Consider the following 20,030-nt stretch of genomic DNA (forward strand, 5'->3'; position numbering starts at 1 on the left):
ATATTTAGAGATATTAAGGACCACATTTGCCCTTAGCCATATAAATATGTAAGTTACCATTTCCTTTTATAACTTTCTTATTAAAAGGTGCCCTCCTTCCTACTCCTCCAGGTGCAGGATACCCTCAAGATGTCAAAAGTTATTATTTTTTGGCCTTAGGTGGTTCGGCTCAGTGGTTAGAGCGTGGGCCCTCGGATGGAAGGGTCCCCGGTTGGGTTCCGGCCCAGCACGCGCCTCCTTTGCAGAGCCAATGCCCGCCCGGCAGGCTCATGAGTGGGAAGCAGCCAGTTGATGTGTCTCCCTCACGCCGATGTTTCTCTCTCTCTCTCACGCCGATGTTTCTCTCTCTCCCCCTTCCACTCTCTCTGAAAAGCAATGGAAAAACTATCCTCGGGTAAGGATTAAAAATATTATTTTTATAACTTCCTGTAGATTTAAGGTTATTTAATGACAAGCAACAGAACCTTATCATGTCCAAATGAAGCGGGTATACAATTTATTTTAATATTATTAGTAAGTTTACAAAATTGTCAGGAAATCTGGAGATTCGGGCTTTTAACAAGATTGTCTCTCGAGTTCCAGGTGGAACGCATACTGGATTATCCTGTCAAGGATAACTGCAAAAAGTAACGAGCTCTAGACATGCTTCTGTCCTTAAGACTCTCTACTCAAAAGTCAAATTCTTCAGGCGGTACGTCTAGTTCCTCTTGCTTAGTCCTATGCCCATTCCTTGCTTAGAAGAAAGAGCACTGTGATTCTCAATCTCACCAAAATGGCACAAATTGGGAGAGTTAATTAATTCAATGGAAAGTCAGGATGATATTAACTCAAATAGGTGAAAGGAATGAAGCTTTTTCCCACTATATTGACGCCAAGTCTTTCATTTCTTAAGCACCATTGCTAACAGGTAAGTGATAGATGAAATACCCTCAAACAGCAATTGACTGTAATAATTAAAAGACTAGTAAACATAGTCTCTTGTGGGCTATCTATATGTTAAAAGAGGAACATGGCAACTCCAAAGAACACTGAGGAGGGAGACCTACTCTGCATGTTCCCCATATATGCCTCATGGTGAACTACCATCAACCTTCAAGCCACCAAACCAAAAGTAACGTGGCATCCACTGCTCAATGTTACCTCTCCTCCAAAAAAAGTCTGGTTACTGTTTAACTTCTTTCACTCTCCTTAGGACCCACTCAAAAAAAAAAAAATGCTCAAATGATCATGAGGAGTCCCTGAGAATATTAGTTTCCTGTGGCTACTGTAACCAATGACCATGGTCTTGGTGGCTTCAAACAACAGAAGTTTGCTCTCTCGTATTTCTGGATGTCAGAAGCTCACTGGAACTGAAATCAAGGTGTTTGTATCACCCTCACCTCAGTACTAATTGTTTGTTACTTACTGTATAATAAAGGCATTGAAGCCATTTGGGGCTGCGCCTCATTGGAGGGCAGCCCTCCTGATCCTATAACTTTGTCTCTTTAATTCCCACAGCTCGAACTCAGGTTTGTTCGTCTTTCAGGCTGGTTTCTGACAGTACTTCAATTAAAAAAAATGATTATAGGATAATAGTTGGAACATAAAAATATTGAACAAATATAATGATGAATGTGTTTATATATAAAACAACGTTTCTGTATATGTTATCAATAATGACATCTAATTTTGAAAGTTTAAAAAAACAATAGAGCTAAACTCTTGGGTGTTACAGCATGTGATTTGCAAGGCTGTTGCCTTTGAGTGAGCTGCCAGTTATTAAATTTGAGTGGACACTGTAAATTTAGATCCTATCTTGAGTTACAGCAAAGACCTGACTGAAGATGGCAAACAAGATAAGCAAAAAGTATATATATTTATTGTTATAAAATATATTATTTCATTCAACAAGGTCCCACATCCCTCTATCTTTTGGCCACCACAGCAAGTAGGGTTTATTAACATGGTTGATAATCTATGATAATTGTATTAGTCTGGATTTTGACTAAGTATCAGCTTTCTTTTTTTAACCTCTTACAAAACATTGTGACCAAACAATCACAAAATGTTACTTCATCACTCCATTCAGAGCTCTCGGTTAAGCTTGATTCAGGTATCAGTGAAACACTTGCTTTGAGCAGGTGAAGAAAATAGCGTGGGAGGTTTCAATTGCATGCTAAGAATGTAAGAGTGGACTGACAAATCACATCTGTCTCAGAAGCAATGCAAATACAAGCTTCTACTGGTGTAATGTTGGACTTGAAAATTAACTTCACAGTCTGAAGACGGTCCTATTACCTGAAAGGGTTTCCAGTCTACATTTGTGCTGTTCCTTCTTATTTAATATTAATAGGACTATTGTCATCTTGGCACTGTGACGAGGCTTCAAAGAAGAATATGATGGGGTCCAAAGCCCTCTGTTTTGGGCTGTTCTGTGTTCTCTTTGCCTCTTATATTTATAGACCCCTACCAGCCAACATTGAAGAACCCTGGAAAGTAATGGCCTTGAATGCAATTGTTAAAACTTGTACATTTGTGGTAAGATGATCTTTTTTTTCTCCTGGATCCTGGGCTGTCTTGTTAACTGAAAATCAGTACTTATGAATTTTCTATTAATTACTAATTTTAAATAACCGTTGTTTGTTGGAATAAATCTACTACATGAAATTAAGTAAGTAAAACTTGCTGCATCTGTGCACACAGGATGAGAGAGAATTCTTGTTTCCAAAGAGTCTATGTCTAAAATGTAGAGACTTCATATGTTGTGATATGCATAAAATAAGTAGTATTGTTGAGGGAAAAACTTTGAAGTTTATTTAATATTTGAATTTTCAGGGATAACCTATTTCCAGAAGTATCTCATAGTACAGAGATAAATATTATTGATATTTGTTTGTACCTGTTTTATGTTAACACAGGGTTCTTACTATTTCGATGGCTTCTATTGTCCATCCTCAATTCTAAATTGCTGGGTTTCGGAGATTGTCTGACTTGGAATATGCAGGGTAGGTTATGAGTTCAAGTGAAAATAGCTCCTTGATATGGGAGAAATACGGTTAAAAACTAACATTTTTGAGGTTTTACAACAATATATATACCTCTGCTCGTCCCCACTAGCCTTCAATTGTTTTTACCAGTTTACAGAGGAGGGAAAGGGGGCCAGAAGAGTTCATGTAGCTGGGACTTGACAACTTCAGAATTTGAACTCAGTACTGACTCGTTTCAAAACGCAGACTCTCTCTGCAAAGCCAGGTGGCTCCGGGAAAGGTGCTTTGATGGCTGTAGCAATAGGAGGCTGACAGGAGAAGGCAAGGACAGGAGCGGAGGATTGGAGAAGGGAGAAACCCCGAGGGAGAGGCTGTCCCACGACCTTTGTACGGGGATGACAGTTTTCTGGAACCACATCCAGACCCTGTCTGTGCCTCCTAAGCCCTGATCCTTGTCTCTCAAACCACTTCTAGAGGCTCACTTTCAAAACTGTCTTTTTCCAACGCTCTCACTCCTTCATTTTACAGAAAGTGAAAGAATATGTGAGTTAGCAAGTGCCTGCTCCTCAGAGAAGCTGCTGTTATCTTCCTTGACTATTTCATAGGTATTTAAAACCCAGAGTGACTAATACTGATGTTATCGTCAAAATTGCAACATGAGAACAGCCGACTTGACAACTCTACTCTTACTTTCTCAGCTACAAATTATTCTTACAGATCTACAATAAAATAACGCACTTTAGGTATTTGATATCATAGATGGGTTGCCCTTTGTTTTTTTAAAAATATTAAGAGAAGCACATATGTAATTACTTTCAAGAGTATGCTAGTCAAATGAACAGGCTTCAGCTGTTGTAGAGAAAACAATTTCATTGTTGTCAGTACTGAATTTTGTAACTCAAAGTTGTGATACTGGTAAGAAAAATTAATTTTTTAACATAGGAAAGGAAAGTAAAAATTAAAGTTCTTGGTAAAAAGGCCTTGAAAAATAAACACATTACAATTTAATCGTATATTAAATTGAAAGATAGAGTTTAGGAGAAGAAAACATGCCTAATCCTGAAAAATTTCTTTAATTGTTCATGTAAAATTTTACCTGTAAAAGAAAATACTACTAATAAATACTTAGCAGCATTGCTCTGGGAATTAGAGCTCTTGTATGGTAGAAGGGAGCAAAACCGCCTCTAAAGGGGTAGCTTTTGTTGTTTCAAAAATACTTAAGTACCTATTCAAAACCAGGAAATAGCTGAGAAATGAGAAACAAGGCAATTTCCCAAAAATCTAGTTTTTAAAAGCCAAATGAAAATGAACCTAATTTAAACATTTACCATAAACATGCTTTAAGGGACCTTCTATGTGAGTGCATTCAATTAGCATTAAAACACTCAAAAACTGGTCTTAGTGAGAAATACTTAACTAACAATAAGATAAGAGTTTCTGAATACTTACATGTGCCAGGCACTCTTCTCCAATGCATTGAAAGTCCTAAGTCATTTAAAACAGTGAAGAATTCTATTATTATTATTAAATTGTATTAGATAAGAAAACTGAAGTACAGAGAGAAATTTGCTTAAGGTCAGGCAGCCAGTACAGGTGATATAAGAGACTGGTGTAGAAAAACGGGTACAGATTTGGCTTTGACAGTTACTGGCTATAGTTTGTAGTTTCTGCATGTTTCCTCATCATTAAAGTATAGGGATTAGATGTTCTCTAAGGCCCTGTATTACCTTAAACTCTTTGTAATAACTGTAGTAATAAAGGCTGTTTAATGTACTATTGACCATGCATTTTTTAAAGTTCTTCTTTTGAATAAACTATCCAGAGATATGTCACAAAGGTCCTAGAGATGCCGATCAGAAATACCAAGGAGAGATTTTTTCCAGTGATCCCAAATATGGGATTTAGGTGGTGGTGGGGGGAGGGGGGGTTGGAAGGGCGATGAACAGGAATCTATTTGGAATTGAAAACCAGGACATTGGAATCATTAGTAGTGTGGTCATAAGACCACACAAAATTTTGGATTAAATAAAATTAAAAATAACAAAAAAGAAGACAGCATTCCAAAAAAAAAAAGATGAAAGGAGGAAGGGAGGAAGGAAGGAGGGAAGGAAGGAAGGAGGGAGGGAGGGAGGGAGGGAGGGAGGGAGGGAGGGAGGGAGGGAGGGAGGGAGGGAGGGAGGGAGGGAGAAAAAATATAAGACCTGGAAATTTTTCAGATAAGAATTTACAATTAAGCAATAACTATGACAGGCATAAAAGAAAATGTCAATAAATTGCATCTTTTGAATGAGACAGTTATTAACCTAAAAAACATAATACTTGAGATTTTCAAAGGCAATAAAGTTGTGCAATAAGAGCTATAATTGGAAATAATTTTTATAAACATTCTATTTCTGTTTATTTATTTTGCTTATGTTTTCTTTACTTTTCCCTTTATGTGCATTTGATGTTATTTAAAGATGAAAACATTTACTTTTGTCTTGTTCTTACAGGGTATGTGTTTTGAAAATATAGGTATTATGACATATGAAGAGTTTATTTCCGTGCTATTCAGGCTGGATTATACCCAACCACTTTCAGATGAATACCTTACAGTGACCGATACAACGTTTAATGACATTCCAGTGCGTTTGTACTTGCCAAAGAGAAAGTCACAGACCCCAAGACGAGCTGTGATCTACATTCATGGTGGTGCCTATTGTTTTGGCAGTTTCAGTAAGTTCATCATATGCCTAAAATGTATAATTGGCTATATGTTTGTGATATAAGAAATATTTTATATAAATATACATACTTTGTGTGTGTGTGTGTGTGTGTGTGTACACACACTATGTATAAGTATAGCTATAAATATTAGGTATCTGAGAGATAGAAGTAGACATGTCTGGCAAATATGTCATGGAGATTGTCATTTCCATTTTTGTTTTTTGTTTTGGGTTTTGGTAAGCATTTTCTTCTCAACTTTTTTCACTGAATGAACTTATGTTAAATGAAAGTAGGACATGAACAAGTCAGTTAGTAAAGGGACTTCTGTTATTGATCTCTAGAGATTATTATCAAAAAACTTTTCCCAATACTTTTATATCTTTTTCATTTCCTTGATGTTTTTAGTAAATTAGGTTTCACCTATAATTCCATTTATATTGGGCATTAGGATGGTCAGAATATTCTGCTTCCTTTTAAGATGAATTAAATACCAAGTTGGCCTCATTTGTCTCCAAAGAGAAGAATTTATTTCACTAAAGTTTTTATAAGATCTATGAAATATCTAAGTGTTCATATTCATATTATTGGGGACTCCATAAATACAAGAGAAATGCCCACAGATAGGAAGATATCACTTTGAAATTTGAAAATAACAATTTGAAAAATACTTAGAAGTGTTCCTGATTATTAGATGGATTTCCCCTTCATTGACAAGGATAATGATTGTGATCAGTAATTTATAACAATGTGAGAGTTATTACTCAGGATATGACATTCCCACATTCTGCTCAGCTGAATTCTAGTTGTGCTTTTTCCTATGTCTGTTTTTTATGTACATGTTATTTGTTTTTAGATCTCCCAGAACTCATATAGGTAAACTATGAATGACTGAGATACTTTTTATTTTTTGACAAATCAGGACAGTCGCAACAACTATACTGTGATATTTGCAAATTTTTATTTCCTTTCTTTTTTTCCCCCTAGGCTTTCTATTTTTTTCATGGTAAAACTTGCCAAAGTTGCTTTAAGAACTAAGAAATTTTTTTTAAAAATCCTCTTGTAGACTTTTTACATACTTCCGTGCTTGTTGTTTTTCAACATTTATCTTAATGTTTTTTTGTTTCTGTCTGGGTTCTAAAAGTGCTACAAATTCAATAAATGGACATATGGAAAAAATATGAGCCGAAAAATTATATGGGCAAGCATTGTGTGCATTGGGATGGTTTGAGAAACAGATTGGGAAACAAAAACTTAAGTTGACTTTTGTTATAAGGTGAGAAAAAAAAAGTATTGGAAGGTAAAAATAAAAACACATTTGAAATAGATCATTAAGGGACTTTAAATGTGAGGGTCAGAGGGTTCTTATGTCTTGCACATTTTAATCTTCACCTGTACATTGCCTTTTCTCACAACCTATCAATTCCATCTTTAATGAAAACATTATTTTTTTCTACCTAAAAGATTAGGTGACTTGTTGTTGTTTTTTATATTAAGGTTATTATACACCCAGTATTGAATTTGAAGTTTTTGCTCATGTGCAACAGACACCTTAGAAAAGTTTAGAATTTGCTCACAAATTTCTAGAACCTTGTGATAAAGTAATAGCAGGTGTCACAGATTTACCGAAGTGCTGTGGCCAGGGCACAAATGCACTGGAAAATTGGATTTGGGTGTGTGTGTGGGGGGGGGGGGGGTTGGCGATGGCTTGTGTGTCAAGCATGCCAAAATAGATAGGTACATCTAAGTCTACACACTGACTTGCCAGAGGTTCTGTCAAAATCTAGTAGTTTTTTCTTAGACTATCTTCAATGCCAAAGTTATTGGGCCATTTCACAATGTGGTCTATTTGGAGAAAATGAAGGTTTTAAGGAACCACATTATTGAGTGTTGCAGTTTTAGGCAGCCAATGCATCTATTACTTTGTTGTTTCTCTTAGTTCTAAGCCAAATGAAAGCTTATACACAGAATTCAGGTAAATAAAAGTCAAAACATAATCATTATTTCTAGTGAAGTTTGGACAACGTGTGTTCAGGTGTTGCTGAGTCAGAGATATTAACCCACCTGTAGTGGCCTTGCTGACCAACCACAGGCCGCCTCCCTATGAAACTGGCTGCCTGGAGAAGCAGAGCACCAGGCCACAGAGGGTTCTTGGAAGGATCCTTGTGTGCAGACAGCAGAAGACAAGAGAAATTTAGGATGAGCTGGGCCTAGTTTCAGCTCCCCAGAGCACCAATGAGCCATGATATTTTTTTCACCCCTGGGGAGAGCGACTGAAGAAACACTCCTGTAGACTGTATCTTGCTGACTCAGGTCCCTCTGCATAAAAAACAGGGTAGGGGAAAAAGGTTCCTTATATTACTCAAGTCACATTTCTCTCCAAGTTCATAGCTATAATTTTTCTGTGTATGTGTTTTTTTTAATTACAGGGAGTACTTTGACATTTATTTCTTCATTTCAGAGCAGAGAGGTTTTGACTTCCTTAACAGATGGACGGCCAACAAACTTGATGCCGTTGTCGTGGGAGTGGAGTAAGAGAATACTTTTATTTGACTATTATGATTTTTGCTTTCACAAAGTAGAGGTTAGATTTCCTAAGCAAGTCAGTTATGCCTCAAATATAATATTTAAAAGCTGATATATTTTATTTGCCACCATTACAACATAGAACAGTCTTCAAAGGGGTCCAATACTCATTATTCCTCTGTGATGTGGGAATCTCTGAGTGACACCCCAGGGTGTGTATTTTTGAAAACATTATTGCTCTAGATTTACAAACTCACCTTGTATAAGGCCCCACTTATGGGCCAAGAAATATGGCTAGACAAGAGGACCTAAATAAACAAGTACATATTGGGAATGTTAGGTTGTATTTGAGCTGATGTGTTTTATTTCAGAATAACTCTTCTTTGAGGTAATGTAGAAAGTAAAGGTTGAGATCGGCTGAGAATTTTAACCACTCTCTGGAAGTGATCTTACATCATGGATTTTACTAGACATATAAGAATGTCTTAGGCCAGTTCAGTATTTTCTTACACTAGTATAGCCTGGATTTCTGAAGCCCACATTCCCAGAAGGAATTTTTTCTGCTGCTTCTTCCCTAGTAACAAAAATATAGAGACTTCTAACCCAATAGTTCTTTCAGGACATTGTGACATCGTTTTTCATTTACTTGTTTGTTTGTTTTTTGTTAGGAAACTATGGAAATTTAGAGGGCAACTAAAGTAAAATTTAATCAACTAAAGCATGATCGCCATTGTTGTTGTTACGGTTACTTACAGTATCTAGAACTTCCTGTTTTCAGGAATATTTCTAATTTATAATATTATGACATCTCTTTCTTACCTCCATAGCTTTTAATGTTATCTAAATCTTGTCATTTCAAATCTGTTTTAATATATTTGTGGTTGGCATATATATTCTATATTCTGTCAAATTGTTATGATTTGTGTTATACTTTGCCCTAAAAAAATCTAAATCTACTGCATTTAAAGTAATAGAAACCAATATCTTTTGGGTACATAATTATGTTTAATTATACTTTACTAAGGATTTTCTAAATATAGTTTATAATAAATATTTAAGGATCATTTCACCAACGTTTAATATTAAGTGCAGATATAGACAAACTTTAACAATCTGAAGTACAAAAAAAAAAGTTAGCTCTGAGAACAGGCTAATAGAGGTGTCTTTCTGTTTTTACAGGGCCACATGTATGGAGGGAAATCTATTTGTATCTATTAAAAGAATTGTGTGGTAGTGTGCCTTCAAATGAATTTACCAGAAACTAGCAAGATTTTTAGCATATTTAAATGTTAGTTATATTTCAAAATTGTTATCTAGAATCAACTCTGGGCATTATCCATGATGAGGTATGTGCATTACCAGTGTGTGAAGAATTTTTATTTAAATAACCATGAAAAAAATAGGGCACTTACCTAGAATATGCTCTCAGATCTTCCACCTTCAAACATTGATGGTACTTTTTCAATAATGTTTTTTAATGTTTGGATCGCCAATTACACTGAGAATATGAGATATAGAGTATCTTCAATCCAAAATGTTCTTGGGCAAAAAGTTATGCTTACGATATCAGGGAGTTCATAGCACTTCTCTTACTCCTCACATGCAATGCTACCTACAGACCTTAGATATGATGTTAAAAACCTTTATATAAATTTTTATTTTTTCACATAATAAAGTTAGTAGAAAACTCAGATTTGATTTTTGGAAGATTAGACAATAAAACTTGGTGTTAGATTGCATTAATTTGGTACTTGAAAGCTACATAGACAGAGACAACCATAACACTACTGTTTTAAACTGTTTAAATAATTTTTTCTTTTTTAAAGCTATAGACTAGCTCCCCAACACCGCTTTCCTGCTCAGTTTGAAGATGGCATCACTGCAGTCAAGTTTTTTCTTCAAGATAAAATACTTACAAAATATGGAGTGGATCCCACCAGAATCTGTATTTCAGGAGACAGTTCTGGGGGCTTGATAGCAGCAGCTGTGACTCAACAGGTACATTACATTAGTCTTTAGGTTGGAAAATAGAGATCAAAGATCATTTGTCCCCCTCTTACAGACACCTAGTTCTTGCAGAATCATTTATTGAAAAGATCGTCCTTTCTCATTGGATTCCAGTAATGCTTGATTTTTAAACCAATTGACCATAATAATATGATGATCTCTTTTTGAATTCTCTCTTCTGCTCTATGTATCTATCCTTATGCCAATACTATGCTGACCTCAGCCTTGTTCTTTTTTCTAAATTGTTTCTAATATTCCATATTTTTCCATCAAAATATTAGGATAACTTTCAATTTCTACAAAGAAAAGTCTAGTTGGATTTTGATCGGTATTGCATTGAATCTATAGATTTGGAGAGGATCAACATCTTACTAATGAGACTTCCAATTAATGCACACGATGCATCTCATGTTTTATTTATATTCTCTTCAATTCCTTCAGCAATATTTTCTTTTCAGTGTAGAAGTCTTGCAAATATTTCCTCATATTTATTCCTGAGTTACTTTGGAAATTTTCATTTAAAATAGTACTTTCCAAATGTTTATTGGTAGTATATAGAAATACATTTGATTTTTAAATTAACTTTTATAATTATATTCTTGAAAAATTTACCTATAAATTCTAGTAGTTTTTGTGTGTTTTTTACAATTCCTGTGGTTTTCTACAAAATCATATCTTCTGCAACTAGAGAGAGTTTTAATTCTTCTTTTCCAATTTTTATACTTTTTTTTTTTTTTTGATTAGTGCACTGGTGAGGGCTTCCAGTACAATATTAAATATAATTGTCTTGCTCTGCATCTTAGGAGGAAATCATTCAATATTTCACCAATAAATATAATGTTAACTGAAGGTTTTCTATAGTTGCTTTTGTAGGATTGAGGAATCCCTTATCTTCCTTGTTTACTGATAGTTTTTGCATATATGGATATTGAATTTGCTAATTGTTTTTAAGGCATCTATTCAGATGACCATGTGATTTCTCACTTTTATTTTTTTTTAATATGATAAATTATGTCAGTTGACTTTCAAGATGTTACATTATGCTTGCCTTCCAGGTATGAGCCTCATTTGGTCACGATAAATAAAAAGTTTATATATTGATGGTTTCCATTTGCTAAAATTAAAAATGTAGTGTTTTGTGAGGGATTTATTTCTATTTTTAAAAAATGCCTTTGTCAGATATTGATATAAGGTTTATACAGCCCTCATTAAATCATTTGGGAAGCATTTCAATTCCTTTTTCCTTAATTTATTTTCTCTTAAATATGAAAATAAATTTTCCATGCTTGGAGAACTTAGAAGATTACACATATACACAGAGAGACATACATATTTATATTTTTATATATACTATACACTTGTGAATATATAGAGAGTGTCCCAAAAAATGTATACACACACTTTGAATAATTATAAAGGCAGTGTTTATTAAAATACATTTTAAAAATTGAGCTATCAGCTGTTAAAGTGTGTATACATTTTGGGGGGACACCCTGTATACACATATGCATATGTACTTATGCCTACTTGTATACACTAATCTGTAACACCACATACACGTATAAAGCGCTAGTGTGGAGCTATTATGCTTTGACTGTGCACCCTGGGCCTCCTTTTAACCCAAGATGCTCCACTTTAATGCCCTTTGTGTTTAGAGTACTATATAAAGTTTTTCAGGGGGAAAAAGGAAGTTTGCAAACCATTTGACTTGTTGATTCCTGAGGAGGTCTCTTGTAACCTGAACTAATCTGCTGTGTATTTGAAACAATATGTATGTCATTTATTTGAAGGATGTTACTGGCATGGGGTAGGAAGTGTGATGGGAAAAGAAACTTGGAAGCTGTACCCTATAGGAGCTGCTATGCCAAATCATACAGCAACCTGATCTTGATTTTTATCTAAAACTGGTTTTGTGAATTAGAGATCCTGAAAACTGTCCAAGAATTACCCAATAATGAGTAAGCAGCAACTTGCCATGTGTAATTTCTACATGTGTAATTTCTACATGTACAATGTAATGTTTGTTTGGCTTTGGAAGTGAATAAAGCTTTTGAAATGGTGACTAGATATAGCCATAGACATTTATGAAGATATAAAGACCCACCTCATAGCTTTCCAGCAGGAAAATCTTAAATATTAACCCAGCCACCAAAAAAAATGCAATTCTCAGAAAAATTTGTAAGGCAGTGCAAATTGTTTTCTTGACGTAAATTCACATTTGACATAATTCTGTTCTTTGAATTAGTTATACAAGAACAGAGTATATATTTAAGTTTTTGATGTCTCTGTTCAAAGAGATCGTTACAGCTGAGAACACTGCATTAGAAACTCGGTGCAGTTGAATAGCATCAAAAAGTAATTTCCTTTACCCTTTCTGATATATTTTTATGATCATACTTTAAGTTGCTTGCTCCTCATGGTCTGCTAAACTTTCTACATCAGTTATACTTTCATTAGAAAGTTTTATTCTCTGCACTAGGTTTATTCTTGATCTGGGTCATCAGAACCAACTTTTACTTTGTAATGATTAGAAACTTTTTTTTCTACAGTCTCACGGCCCTGTGGCTAAGAGTCTGTGATAGAATTATGAATTGAAAAACTCAGTTTCAGTAAGAATGTACCATGGAGAGGTCAATATTGTTGTATACTCTGAGAAGACTACAAGAAAATATATTAGGTTTATTTTTCCTATATGTATACAAAATAATAATTCAGTGTTTCATATGGAATTCACAATATAAAAAATATGTTCTTATGGATTAGGAGTACAAATAGATTCTTCTGTGATTTTCTTTCGTGGACTTTGTCATTTTTCACTTACCTTCCCATTATTGAAGGGAATGAAACTCACCTATAATTCTGAGGTTTTCTGACAATATCACCTTCTGTATCCTAAATCATTAAGGTTATTTGCCAGTCAATGATCTGGATGGTCATTACAGTTAAGGAAACTTTTCTGGGCATAGTTTCTCTGTCTGAGAGTTCATTATTGGTGTATAAAAATGCCATTCATTTCTCACATTGATGTTCTCTCTCTCCCTTTTCCTTCCTCTCTCTCTAAAACCAATAAAAACATATTTAAAAGAAAATGAAAGTTGAATAATCCTGTTTAGCCCTTCCAACCTCTGTTCTATCACTAGTTTTTGTGTATACCACTTCACATAAAAACAAATTTTACTCTTTTTCTACATACTTATAATATTCACACTCCTCAGTTCATCACATTGTGTTCTGCCCTAGACATTTATTTTAACTTTCTGTGGCTAAGTTTGTCAAACATTCTTTCCCCACCTAAATCTATGGACATTTTTGGTTGTCCTTCTTATATAACTTTTTTTTATGATTTAAAATTCTTGCTAACTTTATCTTAGAAAACTTTTATTTCCATGGGGTTGATCATGACACTCTCTCTCTGCTCTCCTTTAACTTCGCTTCCATTCTTTATTTCTTTTTATTTTAAGAATAGGTCATTGGTTTTTAGAGAGAGAGAGGAAAGCAGAAGGGAGCAGCCTCAACGTGAGAGCACAACACCGATCGGCTGCCTCCTGCTCGGCTCCCACCAGGGCCTGAGCCTGCCACCCGGGCCTGTCCTCTGACCGGGAATCAAACCTGCAACCCCTCAGTGCACGGGACCCAGACACCCGAATAGGTTTCTCCCCCGGATGTTCCAGAAGCTCCAGGAGCTCCTGTAGGCAAAGCCCTGGGACATCACCTCTGCGTCTCCTGCGGCAGCTTATCCACAGTGACAGTGTAGTGATTCTCCTTTTACTTGTTGCACCTGAATTTCCCCAACTAGACTCTAAGTGTTTTGAAACCTAAGACAATACGCATTTTTTTAATCTTTATATTTACAAATCCTGACAGCACACCTGTATACGTCCCATCCCCTTGCTCCACCTTTCAGAATCTCCCAGGGCTTGACCTCCGCCTCTCTTCAACCTGTTAACTAACTAGCCTTTCTTTAACCTGTCCCATTGCCAACACATCACAGTTTCACAACTGACACTCAATGTGTGTGTCGGGGGAAAGTACACCACCGGGATGCACAGTCACTGACCACTCGTCTTTGGAATTCGGCTTGTTTTGCTCTTGGCCTGAGGAGAGCGTGGGTGGATGCATTTTTGTCTCCTCCCTGTTTGTGTCATCACTGTTTCTTTCCTTGGCTCAGTGAGAGAGGAAGAAAGAAGTCCATAAATGTTACTTCAGAGGAAAGTGTGGTAAAGGATGGGTGTAGAAAGTCTGGGAAAGGCAAAGCGTCAAAGGGCCTTGGGATGGAGGGATGGATGGATGGATGGATGGATGGATGGATGGATGGATGGATGGATGGATGGATGGATTTACTGAACTCCAAGGGCATTGCGAAGTCATTGACAAGTTTTCATCATGTTTGTATTTTTTTAAAAAGTACTCTTGTTGCAAAATGAAGAGTAGATGGAAACCTAGGAAAGCGCAGAAAGGAGAGCCTAAGGAAAGAACTGTAGTTCTTCAAGCAACAAAGAGAGTGTTGTGGGTTAGGGCAGTGGCAGTGGAAATGGAGATACGTGGATGGATTAGTGACGTAAAACAAGATGGAATCTATAGGCCTGAGGAGCTACTGGACTTGGGGACAATGAAAAAAGAGAAGTGAAGTGAGGGTGATGAGAAGGGGGTTTGAGTGTTTTGTGACATATACAAGAGAAAATCCAACCTAGCACACTAACCGGGGCTTCTCACTTGCAGCAGCTGCTCATTGAAGATTAACAATTATGATTTCTCAAAAGTACACAGGTTCTGATACAAAGTGAACTTCTGGGAGCCAGGCTTGTGTATGAAAGTGGAGGTGGGGCTGGTAAAAAAACAAAAAAAGTCTGTTTAAGACTAATAAGGTAAAATGAAAAAAGGAGAGAATTAGGTAATAAGCCAGATTACAAGTCATTGGAATGGTAAGATGAAGCAGTGTGTGATAATGTTCCACTACTGTACAGTGATATTTAAATAAGGTTAAAGGGGAGAGTATTTTTTTTAAGAAGGCTCTGCAGTCTGGACCATGGTTTATTCAGGAATTATTGAGATGTTTGTTAAATTCAGGCATCCCCTCTGCATCCTCGAACAAAAATGAAGCTGAGTCTTTGTTTCCTATGGTGTGCTTGCTGGAAGATAGAGAAACATTTTTTAGAAGCATTCTAAGAATAAACTGTTGGGCTCTGTTAATGGTTGTTTTAAAAATTATTTTTAAAAATCAGTTTATTTTTCAAGTATCGTTGACATACAATATGATATTTGGTTCAGGTGTATAGCATAGTGATTAGACATTCAAATACTTTATGAAGTAATCAACCTGATAAGTCTAGTACTCACCTGAGACCATTATAGTTAATACAATATTATTAAACTAAACGTGCATTCCAGGAATAAGTCCCATTTGATTATGGCGTAATGTCTTTTTAATGGATTCAGTTTGCAAATATTTTGTTGAGGATTTTTGCATCTATGTTCATCAGTGATATTGACCTATAATTTTTTTTTCCCCTTAAAGAAGTCCCTTTAACATTTCTTGTCATACTTGTTTAGTGGTAATTAACTCCTTAAGCTTTCTCTTGTCTGGGAAACTCTTTATATCTCCTTCAGTTCTACATGATAACCTTGCTGGGTAGAGTAATCTTGGTTACAAGTCTTTGCTTTTCCACTTTTAGTATATGTGCTGCCTAAGTGAGCACTAAGTTTTTGCATTTCATCACTTCGAATATTTCATTCTAATCCCTTCTGGCCTGCAAAGCTTCTGTTGAGAAATCAGCAGCATGGGAACTCCCTCCTACATAACTACTTTTCTCTTGTGACTTTTCAGATTCTATCTTGTCTTTAACCTTTGGCATTTTAATTATATGTCCTCATGTACACTTCTTTGATGTCATCTTATTTGGGACTCTCTGCATTTCTTGGACTTGTATGTCTATTTCTTTTGCCAGGTTAGGAAAATTTTTAGTCATTATTTCTTCAAGTAGTTTTTTTATTCCTTGCTCTCTCTTTCTCCTTCTGGGGCCCGCTATGATGCAATTATTGATATATTTGATATTGTCGCAGTGGTCCCTTAAACTATCCTCTTTTTTTATTCTTCCTTTTGTTGTTGTTCCAGCTGGGAGTTTTTCGCTACCTTGTCTTCCAGATTACTGAGTCAGTTCTCCACTTCACCTAATTGCTGTTGATTCCCTCTGATGTGTTCTTGATTTCAGTTTTTGATAATTCAGTTCTGATTGGTTCTTTTTTCTGTCTACTATTTTTGTGTGACTTTTCACTTTGTTAAAGTTCTCACTGAGCTCATGAACTACTTTCTCAATTTTACTGAACATCTTTATAACCAGTGTTTCATACTCTGTATCTAGCAGATTGTTTGTCTCTATTTTGTTTAGTTTTTTCCTAAAGTTTTGTCCCATTCTTTTATTTTGGGCATGTTTCTTTGTCTCCTCATTTTGGCTGACTCCCTGTCTTTATTTCTATGTATTAGGTGGATCTATTATATGCCCCAGTATTGACAGAGTGGCCTTACATAGAAGATGTCCTGTGGACCTCAGAAGTTTCCCAGGTCACCTGAGTTGGGTGTTCCAGGGGTGTCCCCTGTGTGTGTTCCCTCCTGTTGTACTTAGACCTTGATTGCTTCTGGCACATTAGTGGATAGGTCTAACCCCCTTCTGACTGACTGTGAGGACTGGCCATAACTACAATAGAGAAATTATTGTGCCAGGCCTGATCCCATGGAACGAGATTCACTTTAGCAGGGGCTCTGGTGCCAGTCGAGTCTGCTCTTTTATTGTGTCAATTGTGAAGTTTATTGAATGGAGCTCTGACACAGTCTGAAGCCTGCCCCTGGGTTTGCTGTGTCTAAAACCTCGTAGGAGGAGCTCTGGTGTAAGCCAAGGCCAACCACTGCTTATTTATGGCTTGGGGGTGCTTGGTAGGAGCCACAAAATGACCTATGGTTGGTTGTCACTTGGGCTAAATTTGGACATGCTTGGGAGGGGCTATGCTGCAAACTGAGGTCAGTTGCCACTTGAGCTGGACTTGAGACCCTTTGGTGGGTTCAATGATACAATCTGAGGCCAGTTGTCATTGGTGCTGTGTTTGAGGCTGCTTAGCTGGAGCTATGTTACAGGCCACTTACGCCTGGTTTGGGGCCACCTGATGGGAGTGACAATGCAAATTGAGACTGATTGTCACTTGTATTAAGCTTGTGGCCACTTGACAGTAGCTACAATTTAAGTCAAGGCCTGTCGCTGCTTGTGTGGGGTTTTGGGACCTTTGAGAGAGTCTGTAGCATGAGCCAAGAGCAGCTACTTGCATGGAATTTGTGGCCTTTTGAAAAAGTCTGCAGTACAAGGCTAGGGGATCTACCACTCGTGTGGAGTTTGCAGTCCTCTGAGGGTGTCTACAGCATGAGCCAAGGCAAGCCACTCCTAAGGAGGAACTTCTGGAAGAGGCTCGGGCCAGGCAAGGGAATTTATTTGGGTGGGTCTCAGGGAGTCACCAGTGTGGGGTGAACTATGTTTGCTAGGTTAATAGAGAGTTTGCATTTGGCGCCCTCCTGCACTGGGCCGTCTGCTGGGAGGAGAGCTCTACAAAGGAACAGTACCTGCCCGAGAGTCTGTGCTTGGAGAGAATGCCCCAATCTCTGTCCCCTCAGCCCTCACCCAGAGGTTAGTCAGCTTCTTTCTTTCTCATATGTTCTCACTTTTTGAGCTGCTGCCTCTGTGCTGGAACTAAGAGTGAATGTTTTTTACTGGCCCTTTAAGAGCAGCATGTCTTAGTCTGCACACAGACTTTTGTCTGTCTGGAATGCAATCCCACTGGTTTTCACAGCCAGATGTCATGGGGACTCCTCTTCCCAGCACTGAACTTGGGAGCCCAGACTGGGGCTGGCACCGAGATATCCCTCCTGTGTCTTACTTATGACACGTGGCCACGGGACCTGCCCTGTCTGCATCTCGATCCCTCCTGCTTGTGTTGATGTGACTTCTTTATATCATTAGTTATAGGAATCCTGTTCCGCTGGTCTTCAGGAGGTTCTCAGTGAGGATTGTTCTATAGTTTAGCTGTAATTTTGATGTGATTGTGGGAGGAAGCAATCTCAGAGTTTACCTACTCCCCTACTTGCCATCTTGACTGGAAGGTTTATTTTCAATCAAGAATTTTTACAAAGCTGTATCTCTCTCAGTTTCCCCCAAGAATATAGTATTTAGTTTTTTTCCCATTGGTGATTTTTGACAAAAACATTATATATATAATTTTTTTTAATTTTTTGTTTCTTTCCCTCTTGCCTACTCTACTGAACTCATTTTGTGCACTAACTCAATTGATAATAAGGCACCCAATTTGCTAGAGCAAATTTAGCAAAAGACTGTGCTATTATTGTGGTCATGAGGCCAGGCTGCTGCTACTTCTGTCGTTGCCTCAGATTGAGAAGCTCACTGTTGTTGCTGCTCCCAGTCTTTCAGATCACTCTTAGGTATAGTCAATAGGGCCTAAAATCCTGCCATATGTCTTAATCTTTTTTAACTGAGACATAATTGTCATATAACATTATATTAGTTTCAGGTGTGTAACATAATGATTCCATATATGTATATATTGTGGAATGATCACCATAATAAGTTTAGTTAACTCCCTATCACCTCACATAGTTACAGGGTTTTTTTTTTATGTGATGAGAACTTCTAAGATTTACTATTTTAGCAACTTCAAATATACAATAATATCATTACCTATAGTTACCATGCTGTACATTCTATCCCTAGAACTTACATATCTTCTAACTAGGAGTTTGTATCTCTTTCTTTATCTCATTAAAACAACCTAAATTTTCAAAACTTCACTGTTAAAATGAGATTGACATTTTTCATGCCACTGAAAGACATAAATATTGTGAAAATAATTATAATATCACATCAATGTGTGTAGATTTGCTTATCTCAAGATACTTAAACTAATAAAATTAAATTTCCTCTTCCTGATGTTTTGGAAGTATTTGCCTTACAAGATATTATATTTTTTTCAGGTGCAGAATGATCTTGAAGTAAAACATAAAATCAAGGCACAAGCTTTACTTTACCCTCACTTACAGTTAATTGATACTGATTTGCCATCTCACAGAGAAAATGAGCATGGTATAGTTCTGACAAGGGACATAGGCATAAAACTCCTGAGTGCATATCTCACTGAGGATGAAACGTTTCCCCAGGCACTGAAAAGAAACCAACATATGCCTCTGGAATCAAGACATTTGTTCAAGTTTGTTAACTGGAGTACTCTTTTACCCAAGAAGTATAGAAAGGACCATGTTTATACCGAACCAGTTCTTGGAAGAACTAATTATTCATTGCCAGGACTTCTGGATATCAGAATGTCACCCTTGTTGGCCAATGATTCCCAGTTATGGAATTTGCCATCAACCTATATTCTTACCTGCCAATATGATATCCTGAGAGATGATGGACTTCTATATGTTTCAAGACTTCAAAATGCTGGAGTTCAAGTTGCTCATGAACATATTGAGGATGGATTCCATGGAGCTTTATCATTTATGACATCACCTCTGTATTTACATCTAGGTCTCAGGATAAGAGATATGTATATTAGTTGGCTGGATAAGAATTTATAAGTATATATAAACTATATATGGCATCACTTAGTTGACTGTAATTTGTGATATTTTGCAGTGTAGTGCAAAAAAATAATGTCATTTGTGTTGTCTAAATCTAGATTTGAATCAGTTATAATAATTATTGCATATCCTTGAACTAGTAATATTTTTGACTCACAAAACCTGCCTATGTAAAATGTATGTAATCCTGTCTATTT

General features: G+C 36.5%; 1 protein-coding gene across 1 annotated transcript; it reads left to right on the forward strand.

Moving 5' to 3' along the window:
• Positions 1–2,376: 2,376 nt before the first annotated feature.
• Positions 2,377–19,830, forward strand: AADACL2 (arylacetamide deacetylase like 2; the record flags this gene model as incomplete). The annotated part of the gene is made up of 5 exons (XM_081138174.1): positions 2,377–2,517; positions 5,459–5,681; positions 8,131–8,200; positions 10,022–10,193; positions 19,228–19,830. 5 exons carry the CDS (start codon positions 2,377–2,379, stop codon positions 19,828–19,830), a joined length of 1,209 nt encoding a protein of 402 aa, XP_080994300.1.
• Positions 19,831–20,030: the final 200 nt, after the last annotated feature.

The sequence above is a fragment of the Miniopterus schreibersii genome, assembly GCF_964146895.1.
Source record: "Miniopterus schreibersii genome assembly, chromosome: 5".
In the NCBI taxonomy this organism is placed as follows: domain Eukaryota; kingdom Metazoa; phylum Chordata; class Mammalia; order Chiroptera; family Miniopteridae; genus Miniopterus; species Miniopterus schreibersii.